The 17,917-nt window shown below is 41.1% G+C and overlaps 1 protein-coding gene across 4 annotated transcripts in view; it reads right to left on the bottom strand.

The window, feature by feature from the left end:
• The window catches only part of LOC125088879 (KRAB domain-containing protein 5-like), an 83,233-nt gene that overhangs the window by 33,280 nt on the left and 32,036 nt on the right, over positions 1-17,917 (bottom strand). Inside the window, exons 5-6 of one of the 4 annotated variants that reach the window (XR_007123805.1) lie at positions 12,359-12,576; positions 7,083-7,214 (exon numbers count right to left, since the gene is read on the bottom strand). The exons of 2 other annotated variants lie outside the window; for them this stretch is intronic. Coding sequence is in view for 1 of the 2 variants with exons in the window: in XM_047710474.1 (XP_047566430.1) it covers positions 5,572-7,214 (1,643 nt within the window). In the remaining variant the exon portion in view is untranslated. Of the gene's footprint in view, positions 1-3,971; positions 7,215-12,358; positions 12,577-17,917 lie in introns of those variants that run through there. One more of the 4 variants, XM_047710474.1, reaches the window with a different exon arrangement.

A 17,917-nucleotide genomic window follows, 5' to 3' on the forward strand; every position in this document is an offset into this window, starting at 1 on the left:
CCATTTTTACTGAAGGTAGCCAAACTAACAATGATTTGTTTGCAAAAGAAGTCTAACAAAAAAACTTGTCCTGGGGGGTGCCTGCATGTCTCAGTGGGTTAAGTGGTTGCTTTTGGCTCAGGTTATATCATAGTTCTGGGATACAGCCCTGCACCAGGCTCCCTGTAGGACAGAAAGCCTCTTCTCCCTCTGTCTCTCACCACTCTCCCGCACTCGGGCTCTCTCTCTCTCTCTTTAGCTCTCTCAAATAAATACTTAAAAAAAACCAAACCTAGAATCTTATCCTGATTATTTACATAAATGTAGGAAGAATAGAGTTTGACTTGTCAAATCTTTAAAAATAGCTTTTCTGGAAATTTTCGTAAGGAATCATAGGATTGAACCTTCAATAGCGTCTCCACACCAGGACCATGCCATGAACTTGCCGCAAGACTTTGTTTATACTAACAACAGATCTGGGTAAATTGTCTCTTCATGAAGACCCATAACTATCCTTAGGTTCCTGCACCTCTTAGGAAATTACCTTCTTTGCTCTCCTGGTAAGGTGCTGGGTACTCAGTAAACAAGGTGTCAGGTTGATATTTCCAAGGGGGCTTTATTGGCTCCATAAAGTCAATCCCAGTCCGTTATAGCTGTCATCATATCTGAGTCTATGCAGATCTTTCTCAGCTAGGACATTCTAGTCAAAGGCTTGGTTATATAACCAGTGTTTTCCTTTCCTTTCTTTTTTTTTTTTTAAAGATTTTATTTATTTATTTGACAGAGAGACACAGCAAGAGAGGGAACACAAGCTGGAGAGTGGGAGAGAGAGAAGCAGGCCTCCTGCCAAGCAGAGAGCCCGATGCGGGGCTCAATCCCAGGACCCTGGGACCATGACCTGAGCCAAAGACAGATGCTTAACCCACTGAGCCACCCTGGCACCCCATAACCAGTGTTTTCAATTGTGTCTCCTCCCAATGAGAACAGATCCTTACTGAAATTGACATTGCAAACAGATATTTTGGCTAAAATATAATAGTTACTCCAACTTTCTGGATTCTGGAATAATCGGGTAGAGAGAAAAGACAAAATGTTTCAATTGGCTTACAGAGGTATATTTTATGCCCTGCTACATGTCAGTTAACTTAAAAGAGAGTTTTCTAGGGGCACCTGAGTGGCTCAGATGGTTGAGCATCTGCCTTCGGCTCAGGTCATATCTTGGGGTCCTGCGACTGGGCCCCACATCTGGCTCTCTGCTCAGTGGTGTCCGCTTCTCTCTCTCTCCCCCTCCCCTGCTTATGCTTTCTCTTTCTCTCAAATGAATAAATAAAATCTTTAAAAAAAAAAAAGGGAAAACTTTTCTTAAATCTGTAAAAAACAATACATTTAAAAGGATTTTTTTTTCAATTCCATTTAGTTAATATACACTGTAATTCCAGGGGTACAACAGTGACAATAATTCCATGCAATACCCATTGTTAAACACAAATGCACTCCTTAATTCCCTTCATTTATTTAGCCCATCCCTCAACCGACCTCCACTCTGGCAACTATCAGTTTCTTCTCTATACTTAGGCTATTTCGTGATTTGCCTGTCTTCTTGTTTACTTTGTTTCTTATATACTACATACGATTGAAAATTTATTTCTCTTTAACATCTTTCGCTTAGAATACTCTAGCTCCATCCATGTCATTGCAAATGGCAAGATTAAATTCCTTTTTATGGTGGAATATTCCATTACCCTCCTCCCCCAACACACACACACACACACGCACACAGAGTCTTTATTCATTTATCAGTCAATGAACGCTCGGGCCTGAATGTCTGAACAGAAATGGCCACTGGCACGGACTGTTGAACCATCCCTCCAACAAGTCCATGGCACAGACAGAGCCAGAGAAACGGACTGTACCCGGCATGGGGCTGACCGAAGGGTGGAAGCTTCCACACAGCAGTGCATGAACCTTCATGAAATGTCACCATCAACAATGGTTCTAAACGTGGCTGGGGTCATGGACCTGGTATACTAGTGCTTGGGTGCAACCACAGAACATGCCTTGCTGATCCTGCCTATGCCGCCGTCCCAAAGTCTTCATCTCCAACATCTATTTTACCATGGGATTTGATTTAAAAGAGTTTTAATTAATTCATTTATCAGAGAGAGAGAGCACAAGCAGGGGGAGCTGCAGGCAGAGGGAGAGGGAGAAGCAGGCTCCCCATTGAGAAAGGAGCTCAATGTGGGATTTGATCCCAGCAGCGTGGTATCATGACCTGAGCCGAAGGCAGATGCTGAACCCACTGAGCCACCCAGGCGTCCCTACCATGTGACATTTCAAAGCTACTCCCAAATGATTGCTTCATCGAATACCTTTCCTCCACCAGTTACCACTGATCTTAGAACTGGGCAAACACAGTCATCACGATCATCCAGAAGAATCTGGTCCTCAGGAATGCAGGGGAATTCAATTAAATCATGAAAACAAAGCAGGAGTTCCTGCTCTTCAGAAACTCACACTTGCCAGTTTCTTCCCTGCACTGCATGTATTCATTCATTAGATGACCCAACCCAAAGCTGCCTGTGCCTCAGGAGAGCCTGGAGGAGGCCACCTGTGTCTGGTGTCCTCCCAACACTTTAAAGAGTTCTTCACACTTTTTTTTTCTTAAGATTTTATTTATTTATTTGTTTCAGAGAGAGAGAGAAACTGCATAAGGTGGGGGGAGACAGGCCAAAAATGAGGGAGAAGCAGGCTCCCCGCTGAGCAGGGAGACCAACAAGGGGCTCCATCCCAGGACCCCGAGATCATGACCTGAGTTGAAAGGCAGATGCTTAACCCACTATGCCACCCAGGTGCCCCTCACATTTTCTTTCAATAGATCTTATCTTTCTAAGGATGGTGGTGGCTTCCTTGTGTTTTACATCCCGGGGTTCAACGTCTGAACATTCACGGGCCTTACATTTCTCAAGTCTCCATTCAGTGTTTACCGAGGAAACTAGCTACAGCACAAGCAAAGAATGTCTGTGATGCCTGAACAGCTGGAAAGGGTAATGAGGATAAATGGAACTGCAGATCTGGAGATCACTAGGAAATAAGGAGAAGTTGTTTCTCTAAAGGCAGGGGGTCAGTTGTGCAACCCAGGAAAGGTGTCCTCTCTCCACATGCAGATTTCATGCCAGTTCCTCATCCTCTGTATTTCCTACCTCTTCCTTGAGGCTACATATCAGTCCTACTGGAACAGGTTTCTCCTACTTCTAGGGCACCTATCACACACCAAGCATTGGTATGAGTGCATGCTTACTTCATAGAAAAGTCAGAACAACACCCTTACACACGAGGTGGTGCACATACCTTTATTTGGGGCCATGGTGCTGTGCTTTAATGTCCCAGGACTAAGTCCAGATTGGGGCATTCGAACTAAAACAGGGTTAGGCAGTGCCTTCTTAGCACAGTAGGCAGAGCGTCAGTCTCATAAAATAGGGTTAGGTAAGCTCCGTGGGAGTCTCCTCTCATGGACACATGAGGTAAAGTCATGGTACTCCAGGCACATGTTTCCTCACAAGGGTGGACTGGAGATGTGAACAGAAGTTACAGGAACCTGTGACTCTGAAGAGTGTTGTCTAGGGAATGCACTAGCAAGAGGGGCTGGTGTCAGCTCAAGGCCCCTGCAAAAGCACTGGCTACACAAAACGTACCCCAAGTAGCATTATTATGGAGTATCTGAGCTAATCAGATAGGAAGACCCCCATGTAATCTGCAACATGTCCACAATAATATCCAACTAGTCCCTAAGAGGGGAAAATGATACTAGATAAACTAGGGAAAAATAATCACACAGTACTTAAACGTTAAGGCCAATGAAGGAATGGAGGACTATGTATATTATTTCACTCTTACCAAAATGTGCCAGATTCCACCAGTTACCTACAACCTTTAGATAGGTTAACATTGGTGGTGGGATAACACGTCATTCATTACTCATCCATGGTAATATATTAAACATCAATTATGTTTTATTAATTAAAATATGTTAAGCTCACACATGAACTAATTTATGAATTTCAAATGCACTCTATGATCCTTATGCAAAATGCAGAATACAAGTGTGAAAAAGCAAAGGTCTGAGGATATAATGGTGTGGAAGTAGTGATTTCCATAATTTTCAGGCATGAAGTCATTCTTAAAAAATGTGTATATATAATTATATACCATTTTAGGGAAGAATTAACTATCCTCTTCTGGTATCTGTGAGAATTTAATCTCAACTGCATCCCTGGACATTCTCCACTTGTAACTACAGCTATTATGAGTATACATTTTACTGGACTGCCACCTCTTTTTCCTCAGAGACCAGATGGTAAAATGTTTTATTTATACCATACAGGGGTTCTTTAGTTTAATAAATGGAGAAGAATGTTGTTCTGAACACCTCTTTCATGATAACTGACATTAATGTTATAACTGCAAATAGCATCTGCATTTAACTTTTCTTCATATATTATGTATTACATCGTCCTTCTTCCATGGACAATTAGATATCGAGTCCAAACAAATGAAGAAGGGTGTCTCGTATCTCTGACATAGCAACAATCAGCCACATACTTCCACACACCCACTAAGAATAAATGAATTTTCTGAACTTGTCTGAGACAAATACATTAATATTTGCTAGTCACAAATCCCAGATAGGATCAATGAAAAAAAAAAAGCACATACAGAAATTAATTGTACTCATGTAAAAATCCATCCACTTGTTCTTTTGAAGCATAATAGCATATACACTAAGTGTTTAACTTCGTATTATTCCTTATAAGGAATATTTTGATGTAATGTCTGAATAGATTGACTCATGTACTGCTTTCTACTCGATTTCTGTGATATTTATTGACATTTGATGTTCACTTACATACATTTCTAAATATTTACATCTTTCAAGTTACTTTCGTGTATGCACTCTCTGGTGTTTGCTACAGTGAATATTTAAAATGAAGGTCTTTCCTCAGTCATGATGTTTCTAGGTTTTCATAGGATGCATTTGGGGATACGGAGTATAGATTGAATTCCAGTTAAAGGCACTGCAACTTTGTCTGCATTTCACAGTTTCTATCCTGTATGATAACTGAGTAGGCTGTGAGTTCCGGCTAGAGGCTTGACACACCCCTTGTATTGTAATCTTTCTCCTCAGTATAAACTCTGAGATACGGAAAAGGGTTGAGCAGCTTAAGTTTGCCCATGTTCTTTACATTTATAACTTTTTCCTCAGTGTGAATTCTGAGATGTTGAATGCGGCTTGACCTCTTATTAAAGACCATGCCAAATTCTTTATATTTGCAAAATCCACTCCAGCATACATTCTCTGATGAGGAATCGGGGTTTAACATTGCATAAAGGCCTTGCCACATTCTTAACAATTTCACGGTTCCTCTCCAATATGAATTCTCTGATGTGGAGTAAGGGGTGAGTTGTCCTTAAACGTTTTCTCACGTTCTTTACATTTGTAATGTTGGCTCCACTGTGAATTCCGTCGTAATGAGTAAAGGTTGAACAGTGATGAAAGGCCTTCCCATATTCTTTACTTGGGTAAGGTTTCTGACCTCAAGTATGAGTTCTGTGATGTTGACGCAGGTGTGAGTGCTGGATAAAAGCGTGGCCACATTCCTTACATATGTAAGGTCTCTCTCCAGTATGAATTCTGTAATGCCGAGTCAGGTGTGAGTGCCGGTTAAAGGCCTTTCCACAATCTTTGCATACGAAAGGTCTCTCTCCAGTATGAATTCTGTGATGTTCAGTAAGCTTTGAGTGTTGGTTAAAGGCCTTTCCACATTCTTTGCACACAAAAGGTCTCTCTCCAGTATGAATTCTATGATGTCGAACAAGGTATGAGTGCCGATTAAAGGCCTTTCCACATTCTTTACATATGTAAGGTTTCTCTCCAGTATGAATTCTGTGATGTTGAGTAAGATTTGAGTGTAGGTTAAAGGCTTTGCCACATTCTTTACATATGTAAGGTTTTTCACCACTGTGAATTCTGTGATGTTGAGTAAGGCTTGAGTGATGGTTAAAGGCCTGGCCACATTCTTTACATTTGTAAGGTTTCTCTCCAGTATGAATTCTGTGATGCTGAGTAAGGTTTGAGTGCTGGTTAAAGGCCTTGCCACATTGTTCACATTGGTAAGGTTTCTCTCCAGTATGAATTCTTTGATGTCGAGTAAGCATTGAGTTCTGGTTAAAGGCCTTGCCACATTGTCCACACTGGTAAGGTTTCTCTCCAATATGCATTGGCTGATGTTGAGATAGTGTTGAGTGCCAGTCGAAGGCTTTGCCACATTCCTCACAAATGTAACTTTCCTGTCCAGTGCCGACTGTATTATGTATATTTAGTCCCGAGGCTTGACTAAACACGTTCCCAGGTTTATTACATCTGTATGAGTTTTTTTCCATGTGAATTCTCTGATAATCACCAACACTGGAGGACTGGTTAACAGATTTCCCAAATTCATGATATTTATAAGGATTCTGTCCCATAGGCATACTCTTATATACAATAAGGTTGGAGCTTTGAAAAAGGACTTCCTCAAACTTATCGAAGTTATAACGATTCTCTGGAAAATGAGTCCTCAGACATATATTAATATTTGAACCCAGGTTAAATTTTCTCTCAGATTCACTGTATTGAACAATTCCGTTTTCATCGAATATGTTCTGGTAATTCTGGAGAGTCAGCTGCTCGGTGAAGGACCTTTCAAACGGATCCCACATAGTAGTTTGTTCTTCGGTTTTAAATCTCTGAGGTTCAGAAATATTTGACTCAAGGGTCAATCCAATCCTACTTTCAAAATGGTTCAAATAATTACTTTTAGCAGGGACTAGGTAACTTTCCAGATTTTCCAAATTTTCATTCTCCAGATATGTATGTTTGACCACTTGATCTGAGCCCTTGCTTACAGAAAGACACTGCTTTGCAGAAGAAGCAGGATTAAGAAGGGATGTTTTCCAAGGTGTTTTATATCCTTCACCATTTTGGGCAGTCAGATTCATATTACGGACAGTTGTCTCAGTTTGGATATGTCCTTCATGATATCTTTGATGCCCTTTACTCTCCCCATCATTTTTCCAGTCTATCATTAAGGGTAAATCCTCAAGGGCACTATGTTTATATCTACCCACTGCCACGTTTTGGAAAGAAGCTTCTATGCACAGCTTTGGCAGGAAACTCTGGGTGCCATGTGAAGATACAGCTGAAAGATATCGAATAAGAGAAAAGTAAAATCATTCCACTTACTACTCTCAGATGAATATAATGAAAACTTCTAATATGGAAAAATAAAATCAATCAGAGAACGTCAGCAAGATGGCTGAGAAGGAATCATCAGAACTTCACTCCTCCAGGGAGACATAAACTTGCAGACAATGTACCCGTGACATAGCCTAAAAGATAGTTCTGTAGTCTTGTCATGCTAGAGGACACAGCACTTTCCCATACCTAAAAAAATCAGGAAAAGTACCATTTGAGCCTAAAATTAGCAGCAGGGAGGAAATTTAAATTTAAAATACAAATAAGATACAGCAAAAACAGAAAAATATCAACAATAGGAAGAGCTGGTTTTCAGGAAAGAACAACAGCATTGACATACTTTTAACTAAATCAAGTAAGAATGAAAGAGAGAAGACCAACTAAAATCAGAACTGAAGAAGTGAAAGCAGACACAGTGTAACTGATACCATACAAATAAAAAAATTATAAGAGGTGATGATGGATAATTACATGCCCAGAGATAGATAACCAAACAAGGTGTATAAATTTCAGAAAACGTATCACCTACCTGACTCCATCATGAATTTAAAACAAAACAAAACAAAACGAAAAACCCTCATCTACCACTACTGAATAGGATTGAAAAATAAAAGAAACGCCCAACCAAGAGAAGTCCTGTGCCAGATGAATTCATTGGATAATTCAAAGGAACATGTAATGAGATCATTCCCAAGAGGCAAAGAGAAGGGAAATTATCCGACACTCTGTGACGCTAGCACTGCCACATTTGCAGAGCCAAGGAAGATACTATAAGCAGAGTACCAAACGCTACCTTCAAGAACAGTCATGTAAATGCCACGGTAAAAGGAAGCAGAGGGAATCAGAAGCACCTTCTACTACCTTACAACATAATCAAGTGAGAATTCTTCCTGGAATTCAAGTGTGTTTCAACATACTGAAATCTATAAATTTAAGATTATACATCAATAGAATGAAGATCAAATATGATCATATTAATTCATGTAGAACAAGAATGTGAGCATACTGGACACCATTTCATGATTAAAAACACTCAATGGTAGAAATAAAAAGAACTACCCCTACCAAATAAAGGCCATATAATGTACAAAAAGCAGAAATCTAACATATTTAATAGTAAAAGATTAAAAACGTCTCCTTTATAATCAGAAAAAAGATAATAAAGAGACTTCACCACTTCCAATCAACACAGTATTAGATATTCTAGTCAGAACAATTAGGAGAGAAAAAATACATAAAAGAAATCCTATTGAAAAGAAAATGAGGGGCACCTGGGGGCTCAGTCACTAAGCATCTGCCTTCGGCTCAGGTCATGATCCCAGGGTCCTGGGATAGAGCCCTGCATTGGGCTCCCTACTCAGCGGGAAGTCTGCTTCTCCCTCTCCCACTCCCCCTGCTGTGTTCCCTCTCTCGCTGTCTCTCTCTGTCAAAAACATAAATAAAATTAAAAAAAAAAAACAAAAAAAAAAAAGAAAGAAAGAAAAAAGAAAAACTATCGCCGTTCACAGATGACATGATCAATAGAAAACCCTAAAAAATTCTTATTTTCGCTTTTTACACTATTTCATTTTTTGGTCATCACTTATATTGTTTATTTCTGTTAATTTTCCCTTGTAGACACTCCACTTTTAATTTTCTTATGCTATAAATGCTGAAGAAAAAAAATTCAAATAAGCAACTTAACATTACACCACAATGAACTAGAAAAAGAAGAAACATAATTGATATTTAGCTGAGGAAGGAAATAACAAAGAAAAATCAGAAATACATAAAATACAGATCAGAATAAGTAATAACCTAACATCGGGAGTAATGCAATCTCTAGCAAAATCCAAGTGCCATTTTTGGCAAAGGAACAAAACCCCTCTTAACATTCCTATGGATGTTACAGGATAACACATACCCAGAACAGTCTTGAAAGGGAAGGGTTTATTGGTGGCACCATATTTCCTGATTTAAAACACACTGCAAAGACATAATGTACTGTAGACATAACGACAGGGATAGAACAATGGAAAGGTAGAGGGTGAGCTAGTGGTCTACTTCCTGTGTTAATACGCATGACAATGAACTGAAGATCTTGTTAAAATTTGTATTCTGATTTGGACTTCTAGGTGGGCTCTGAGTTTCCATATTTCCCACAAGTTAGCAAGTGATGCCACCATCTTACTTCAATAGCCAAACTATTAAATAAAAAAAAAAAAAAAAAAAAAAAAACCTAGAGGAAATCCTTAATGATTTTGAATGTAAAGAATATTGTGGCAATTACAACTTCTAATGCCAAGAGCAGAAACAACAATCTTCTTGAACATATGCTATCTACTCCATAACATTCCAACACTGTTTCATAAATTCACCCATGAATCCACACTAAACTATGAGAACAGCAGAATTGTTCCTCACCTTTCAAAGAAAAATCTTGGCCCAACTTCCATAATAGGAGAGCCTGAGTTTTACCCCAGACTGTATGATGCTGAATTTATGTAAGAGGAACACAGAGAACGGTATACAGAGGCAACTCTAAAAGAAAAGTTCACAGTAGGTTTCAAAGTGACAATGGGAATGCAAACAGGATTAAACCACTGAACACTGGTGTGCCTGGGTGGCCTCTGCCTTCGGCTCCGGTCATGGTCTCAGGGTCCTGGGATCGAGCAACCCATCAGGCTCCCTGCTCAGCGGGGAGCCCGCTTCCCCTCTCTCTCTGCCTGCCTCTCTGCCTACTTGTGATCTCTCTCTCTTTCAAATAAATAAATAAAATCTTTAAAATACAATAAAATAAACCACTGAACATATCAACTAAAAGATATAAGTGACCATAAAACACAGAAATAACAAATTAAATAAAAAAGAATAGAAGTGATAGATAATTAAGAAACTAACATTAGAAGTGATAGATAACTAAGAAACTAAGAAACATCTTCAGTGGCATAAAACTTATAAATTTATTTGTGGAAAAAGGTTTTTTTGATGGACAAACACACTAAGAAACAAACAAAATCTGAGATACCTGAAATACCTATTATTTCTGAGATTCCTACTGCATCAAGTTTTTGACTCATTTACCTTTCCGCCAAGTTATACTTCAGAATTTAAGACAGTGGAACGTATACGATGCAGGTTTTCTTCTTCTAGAGCCAGAGAGAAGTGAGAAGCAAGAGTCTATCTGTGACTGACTGACCATCTCCCCTTCAAACACTGCCATCTCCAGTAAACCCAGGAGAGAGCCTTCAGTTTCCAAAGCAGACTACAAACAAAGTGAAACAGGGAAGGGAGTTTCCAGAGTAAATGAGATGATTTATACACATCTTTTAGTAAGTGCTCCCGAGGTACGTGATGATAAATGAGAAAAAGTATTAATCTTACAGTGGAGGGATCTGACATACAGGACCGAGGAAATACAAGTGTATGAACCTGTCATACGTCACCCTGGTGTCAGGTGCCCAGTTCCTCAAACCCTGGTGTCAGGTGACCACAGAACAAGTGCTGTGAAATAAATGTCTGAAACTACAAAGTCGGTAAATCATAATCTCAATGTAAACCTGAAAACATCCATTTTATTCAAATACCAAGTCATATACAGGACTCACACTCCGGAATCTTATCTGTAAACTATGTCTTTCGTGTGTGATCACGGGCCTTCACAGGCTCCTCCTGGCATTCTGATCAGCTGAATCACAAAGACTTGGGAGGCTAACCGATGTGTAAGAGTCGTGGCCCTCCCGCCTCCAGCAGGTGCCCTGCCCTCACTTCATGATGTCCGCCAGGGTCCCCAAAACACTGCAGGCTTTCTCCACTGCAACACAGATGGACTGGGAATTTAGATACAAGTCCTAATCATCATGCTGAACGATGTACTGTCCAAATTTTTTTAAAAAAAGATTTTACTTATTTGACAGAGATCACAAGTAGGCAGAGGCAGGAAGAGAGAGACGGGGAAGCAGGCTCCCTGCTGAGCAGAGAGCCGGATGCGGGGCTCGATCACAGGACCCTGAGATCATGATCTGAGCCGAAGGCAGAGGCCCAACCCACTGAGCCACCCAGGTGCCCCTCCTGTCCAATTTTCGTCTCTCAAGGATAATGTTCTTCTATTCTAACCTGCGAGTGCCCATAGCAAGGTACATCTGCGTATAAATGCGAATGATCTAGGGGCGCCTGGGTAGCTGGTTTAGTTAAGAGACTGACTTTGGGGCTCCTGGGTGGCTCAGTGGGTTAAGCCTCTGCCTTTGGCTCAGGTCATGATCTCAGGGTCCTGGGATCGAGTCCCGCATCGGACTCTCTGCTCGGCAGAGGGCCTGGCTTCCTCCTCTCTCTCTCTCTCTGCCTGCCTCTCTGCCTACTTGTGATCTCTCTCTGTCAAATAAATAAATAAAATCTTAAAAAAAAAAAAAAAAAAGAGAGAGAGACTGACTTTGGCTCAGATCCTGAACTCAGGGTCCTGGGATTGAGCTCCTGATGGAACCCCGCATGGAACCCCGCATAGGGCTCTGCTCTCAGTAGGGAGTCTGCTTGTACCTCCGTACCCCCTCTGCTCTCTCGCTCTAATACATAAATAAAAACCCTTTAAAACAAACAAACACAAAGTTACTGATATAGTCAAGTGAAGAGGAACAGGCAAAGTCCATTCAACGCCAGGGCTGAATCTACAGCTCCCTTACCTCATTTTTCTGGGAGGTTTAAACAAACAAAGATAAAAATTTATTCCTTTCTAGGTGGTGGGACCATAGAAGAAAGAGGTGCTCCTCACAAGGGAACCAAGAGATTAATCAAGGCTGCACAGAGTCCAGCTTAGGTTCAATGAAGAGCATAAATTATTAAAAGCAAAAACAAAAAATATTTCTATAATCTGAAGCACACTACACTTCTCGGCAGTCAAACCTGGAGAATGTAGGCTCCACACAGAACTCCAGGCCCTAATCAGAGAAGACGGGACAGTTTCACAGGGCTCCTCGACACAGGGAAGAAGACAAAACAGGTGGGCCTGAGTCCTCCCTCCCTTCACTTTCCATCTGAGCCAACATGTCCCCGGCATGTAAACAGGACCTGCCACTACTCTCTGGGGCTCCCTGTATTTCTCCATCTTCCACTCACCCTGCCAAGCATGTTCTTGGAAACAGCTCCCACGTCGACAAGTAATGCAGGAACAATCTGGTCCTGGTTCAATGATGGATTTCTTAGCTTGGACCCCTGAGATCCCACAGTCTTTAAAAATACCAAGTTTTCCCTATACTTTTACTAATGGCCACTGCTTCATGCTACAGAATCTCTTCTGTTTTCCATGCAAGCCTCCTCCTAAAAATTGACTTTGCCTAAAATCAACGCAGGCAGAAAAATCAGTCGCATTTAGAATTCTAATATCTCCAAAAGAATTCACTTATACAGGGCACCTGGGCGGCTCAGTGGGTTAAACCTCAGGTCATGATCTCAAGGTCCTGGGATCGAGGCCCGCACCGGGCTCTCTGCTCAGTGGGGAGCCTGCTTCCCTTCCTTTCTCTCTGCCTGCCTCTCTGCCTACTTGTGATCTCTGTCAAATAAATAAATAAATAAAATCTTAAAAAAAAAAAATCCACTTATACAGAAAAGCCTTCCTGAGACCTTCGGCCATTATTACATACATGTTAATGGTGAGAAGTGAGAGCAAGCGCATTGTGGGAAAAACAATTCAAGAAGCTCTCACAAAAACTACTGTTCTTGGGGCATCTGGACGGCTCAGTCGGTTGAGCATCTGCCTTCGGCTCAGGTCATGATCCCAGGGTCCTGGGATGGAGCCCCGCATCAGGCTCCCTACTCGGAGGGGAGCCTACTTCTCCCTCTCTCTCTCCTGCTCCCCCTGCTTGTGCTCTCTCACTCTCTCTGTCAAATAAATAAGTAAAATCTAAAAAAAAAAAGAAAAAAAAATTACTGTTCTTCCATTTACCTCCCAGGTTGCTCAGCCTGTGGGGACTCTACACTCTTCCATGTCCTCCTATTCACTTCTCCACTCTGCTAGACACACTCTCCTTCTCCACAATTTACATTTTCTCCTTGTGTTAATTATAAATTTGCATTCCTAAATCTCTATTTTACCATGAATAACTAGGGTTGGCTTCATGTGGAGAGTAGATTAGCTTTCTTTACATGCAAGTTCTGCAGAAAGTGGCTGAACGGTGTGTGTGTGTATGCGTATCTGTGTCTATTTTGTTTTCTATGCAAGTACACTTCATGGAGTGTCACAGTAGTTGAGGTTTACAGCATAGTGATTTCACAACCCCATAAGTTCTACTATGCTCAGCACAAGTGAGCTGCCGTCCATCTCCACAAAGCACTATTATAATAGCACTGAATCTGTTCCCTATATCTTTTATCCCCATGACTTATTAATTCCGTAACTAAAACTCTATACTTCCCACTCCACTTTACTCATTCTGCCCATCCTTTAGCTTGATTTCACTCTGGTAACTGGCAGGTTGTTCACTGTATTTATAGGTCTGTTTCTGGTTTTTTGGGTTGTTCCTTGCCGTTTGTGATAATGTAGATAGATGCGAAAGGTATTATGCTATATGAAACAGACAGAAAAAGACAAATACCATATGATTTCATTTATATGTACAATCTAAACAACACAAATGAACAAACAAAACCAGAAACAGATGTGTGACTGTTTCCTTTTGAATAAAGTCCATCAATAACCTTGAGAACTATAAAAATTTCATGACTACACACATTCTGTAATGTTACAAGTTGGACTCTAACAATTTTCCAGTGCTGGCAGAAGGCAGGAGACTCCTAGATCAAGGTCCAAGCATCTTATGGCTCATGACACAGCCAACACCAGAAATGTCTTCATCACACTAATTCCACCACCCAGCTCCCCACCCCCAAGTGATACAGGGAGATTCTGTGCATGTAGTAGGTTTGGTCCTATCTGTGAGATTTTGAGCAGAGGAAACCCCAATATCTTAGAAAAATGTCTAGCGTATCTGCCCAAACTTTTGCCATGGAAAGAGACATCTGTTTTCCTGTATGATAAACAAATCCGTCTTCTACCCAAAAGAAAGACACTATCATTGTATTCCAAAGCCTTTTTATACACAAGCATCAATGGAATGACAATTAGAATAAAAATTTTCAACGCCTCCATCCATGACACATGGAGAAACTTAAACCCATAGAGAATCATCTCCCAACAATATCCACCAGTCAGTTTGACCCGGCATGGCTCTTGCCCAGTTTTCCTATAGATATACGACCTCCTTAGACATCCATTAATCTGACACAGGGTCTGGGATAACACCCACTCAGTTTGCATCAAGAAACGTTCTCCAAGGCTATGATTGGTAAGATACAATGCAGAAGAATCAGGTGAGCTGTATCATTCACTTCTGCAATGTCACCGTGGGCCCTGCATTCAACCAGGTGAAGAAATCCCAATACCCCGAGGGTCGACCTTCCACTTCTATAGTGAGCTTTCTGAAGGACACGGTTAAAGAAACACTAAACTGTGTGAAAGCATCCATCTTCCAGGATGAGAGGATTTCATACTTAACGACGCAGAGCACACAATGGATACACTGAGATCCTGGATTACTACAGTAAAAAGGTTGAAAAATGAAAACACATAGAAATTAGGGCATAGGGGGGCTCTTGGGTGGCTCAGTGGGTTAGGCCACTGCCTTCGGCTCAGGTCATGATCTCAGGGTCCTGGGATCGAGTCCCGCATCGGGCTCTCTGCTCAGCAGGGAGCCTGCTCCCTCCTCTCTCTCCGCCTGCCTCTCTCTCTACTTGTGATCTCTCTCTGTCAAACAAATAAATAAAATCTTAAAAAAAAAGAAAAAAAGAAATTAGGGCATAGGACTGCGGCGGAGGTGTTCACCAACCATTACTGGGGGAATATTAAAGCAGAGACCTATAAGGTGAGGGAAATGGTGTAAAGCAAAACAGAGGTGGTCACAAGGGAAAGATACTTTGGGTGGACCTGAACACAGGTGGGGTCTGGAGAAATGACCCTGTGAATACACTTGACCCACTGCGTGTGCCTCTACTGGATGAAAATCAAGGAACCTCTGGTCCTGATCATCAGCTTGCAGCACAATTTCAAGGAATAACAATGCTGTACGCACCAAATGTGTGATTTTCTTCTGATATCCACGACAGCGTCCAAAATGCATATTCTCGTGTGCTGATTTGCTGCCCATTTGTCAGTGACAGAGGAAAATGAGAAACTCACCATACCTGGAAGCTTCTACTTTAAGCTCCTTCTAATAAGCAGCTAATCTTAATGGTCTGGAAGATACCCGAGGACACACTGTACCCCAATGGACACAGCCCTGGCTGCTCTGTACACATGCCAAGTAAGTGTGTATCTGGACTTGGGGCAGGAATACTTTTATGCAAAATCTGCTTTTAGAGACAAAGACCCAACGAGCTGACTGTACTCCTGTGTTTGGCAATTTAATCCATAGAACTCAACCTATTTGCAGTGAAGTAAGGATGGGGATAATGGTAAAGCAGCTATCAGTTGGCCAAGATTCCAGCTACAATCTGTAACAAGTAAATTTTTGCTATTGCCAAGCTTCTGGAGGCCAATCTGCTAGGGGAAATAGGAATGATCATTTATCAGAGCACGGAGGCCCATGGAAGGTTTATGATATGAAAACTGACATATATGGTCCTGGGAGAGGGCTAACCATCACTACATGCAGGAAAACATAGAGATACATCACAGGAGAAGCTGGCTCCAATATCGTGATGATGTTAATCCACGTGAACACTTGCGCAAGCAAATGAAAGGAAAGCACGATAGAACATTTTCAGAATACATTTCAATCTGTTCTCAAATTGGGTGGGAAAAAAGAGAATATAAAACTTCTAATACTACACAAACCATGCAACACATTGATTTTTAATACATTTCTGACTGAAACTGTAAAGATCATATTTTTTTTTTTTTGAAAAACACAAAAGATTCTATCTCTGTGGTCTCGGTAGAGGAGAAGATTTCTAAAAATGAGAAAAATCACTAACCATGAAGGATGAAATGAAAAATTGGGTCACATTCAAATTAGGAACTCAGGGCAACTGGGGGGGCTCCATCAATTAAGCATCCAACTCCTGATTTCAGTTTGGGTCATGAGATAGAGCCCCATACCCAGATCTAGGCACAGCTAGAAGTCTGCTTGTGATTCTCTCCCTTGCCCTTGGACCCTCCCCTTACTATCCCTTATGCTCTCTCTAAAATAAATAAATAAATCTTTAAAAAAAAAAAAAAAAACTTCTCTGAATCACAATCTCAAAAGATAAAAACATAGGTAGAGTAATAAAGAAGACAAAGGTCTCATTCTCAGCGTATATATAAAACTACAAAACCTGAAGAAAAAGACATCACAACATCTGGGGTGCCTAAATGGCACAGTCCCTTAAGCGTGGGACTCTTGGCTTCAGCTCAGGTCGTGATCTCAGACTCATGAGACTGAGCCCCGTGTTAGGCGCCACACTCAATGTGGACTGTTCTCCTGAGTCTTTTTCCTTCTGTCCCTTCCATTTTGGCTCTCTCACACTGTCTAAAAAAATAAATAAATCTCTCACACACACACAAAAAAGTATCACAACAGTAAAAAGGGATAAGAACTAACTAGGAACTTCGAAAAGGAGACTATCGCTAACCCAGTTCCACGCTAACGGGAAGCAAGAACAACAACAAAGCAAATAAAACCACCACTTGGTAACATCACACAGCAACCAGGAGCCAACTGTGAAAATGATGCAGGCTACCACGTTTTAGAAAGTCTGCGGATAAGCCAGAAATCCCATACACTGCTGGTGTGTGTGAAAACTGGTACAAAGACTTTGGCGAAGTGTTTCGGAGTGTCTCTAAAAGGTGAACAAATCTAAACATATTTACCAGTAATTCACTCCCGCAAATATAGGCAGCAGATATGTGTACGTGTTTCACTAAAAGGCAAACTATCAATTTCACGTGCCGGTGCTAGTCATGACAGTCCTGCCCTGAGAACCATCCCCCGTCCAGTAAGAGCAGAATGACGCGGTCATTCGATATGCACAATGGAGCTGGACCGGTCCACGCCAGTGAATGAGACACAGCATCATGCAGGAATCCAGATAATTCAAATGACAGAAGGAAAGAAAGGAAGCCAAACACAAAAGAGCTCCTGTTGCCCAAGTACTTTCATACTAAGTACAAAAATGGGGACAGTACTCCCTTGCCTTACATGTTAAAAGAGTGCTGAGCTTTGGGGAAAGTTACTGAAGGGCTCAAAGGGAATTTCGGAGGACAAATAATATTCTATTCCTTGATCTCAGTGGCTTTTAGAGATGTGATCAGGTTGTATAATTCCACTGAGCTGTTCACTTATGATTTCCTCATATTTACTTTAAGAAAAAAAAGTGCCATCAAAAACCTGGTAAGTAAATAGATACGTATCACAATGTACATATACTGAGAAGCTGAAATTAGGGTGTAGTTTCACACTGTGACTATATTTAAAAAGCCTTTAAAAGTTTCTTTTATTTTTATACTTTTTAAGATTTTATTTATTTATTTGACAGAGGGAGAGAGATCACAAATAGGCAGAGAGGCAGGCAGAGAGAGGGGGAAAGCAGGCTCCCTGCTGGGCAGAGACCCCCCCCCACCCCATGCAGGGCTTGATCCCA

Source organism: Lutra lutra, chromosome 17, assembly GCF_902655055.1.
Source record: "Lutra lutra chromosome 17, mLutLut1.2, whole genome shotgun sequence".
NCBI classification, from domain to species: Eukaryota; Metazoa; Chordata; class Mammalia; order Carnivora; family Mustelidae; genus Lutra; species Lutra lutra.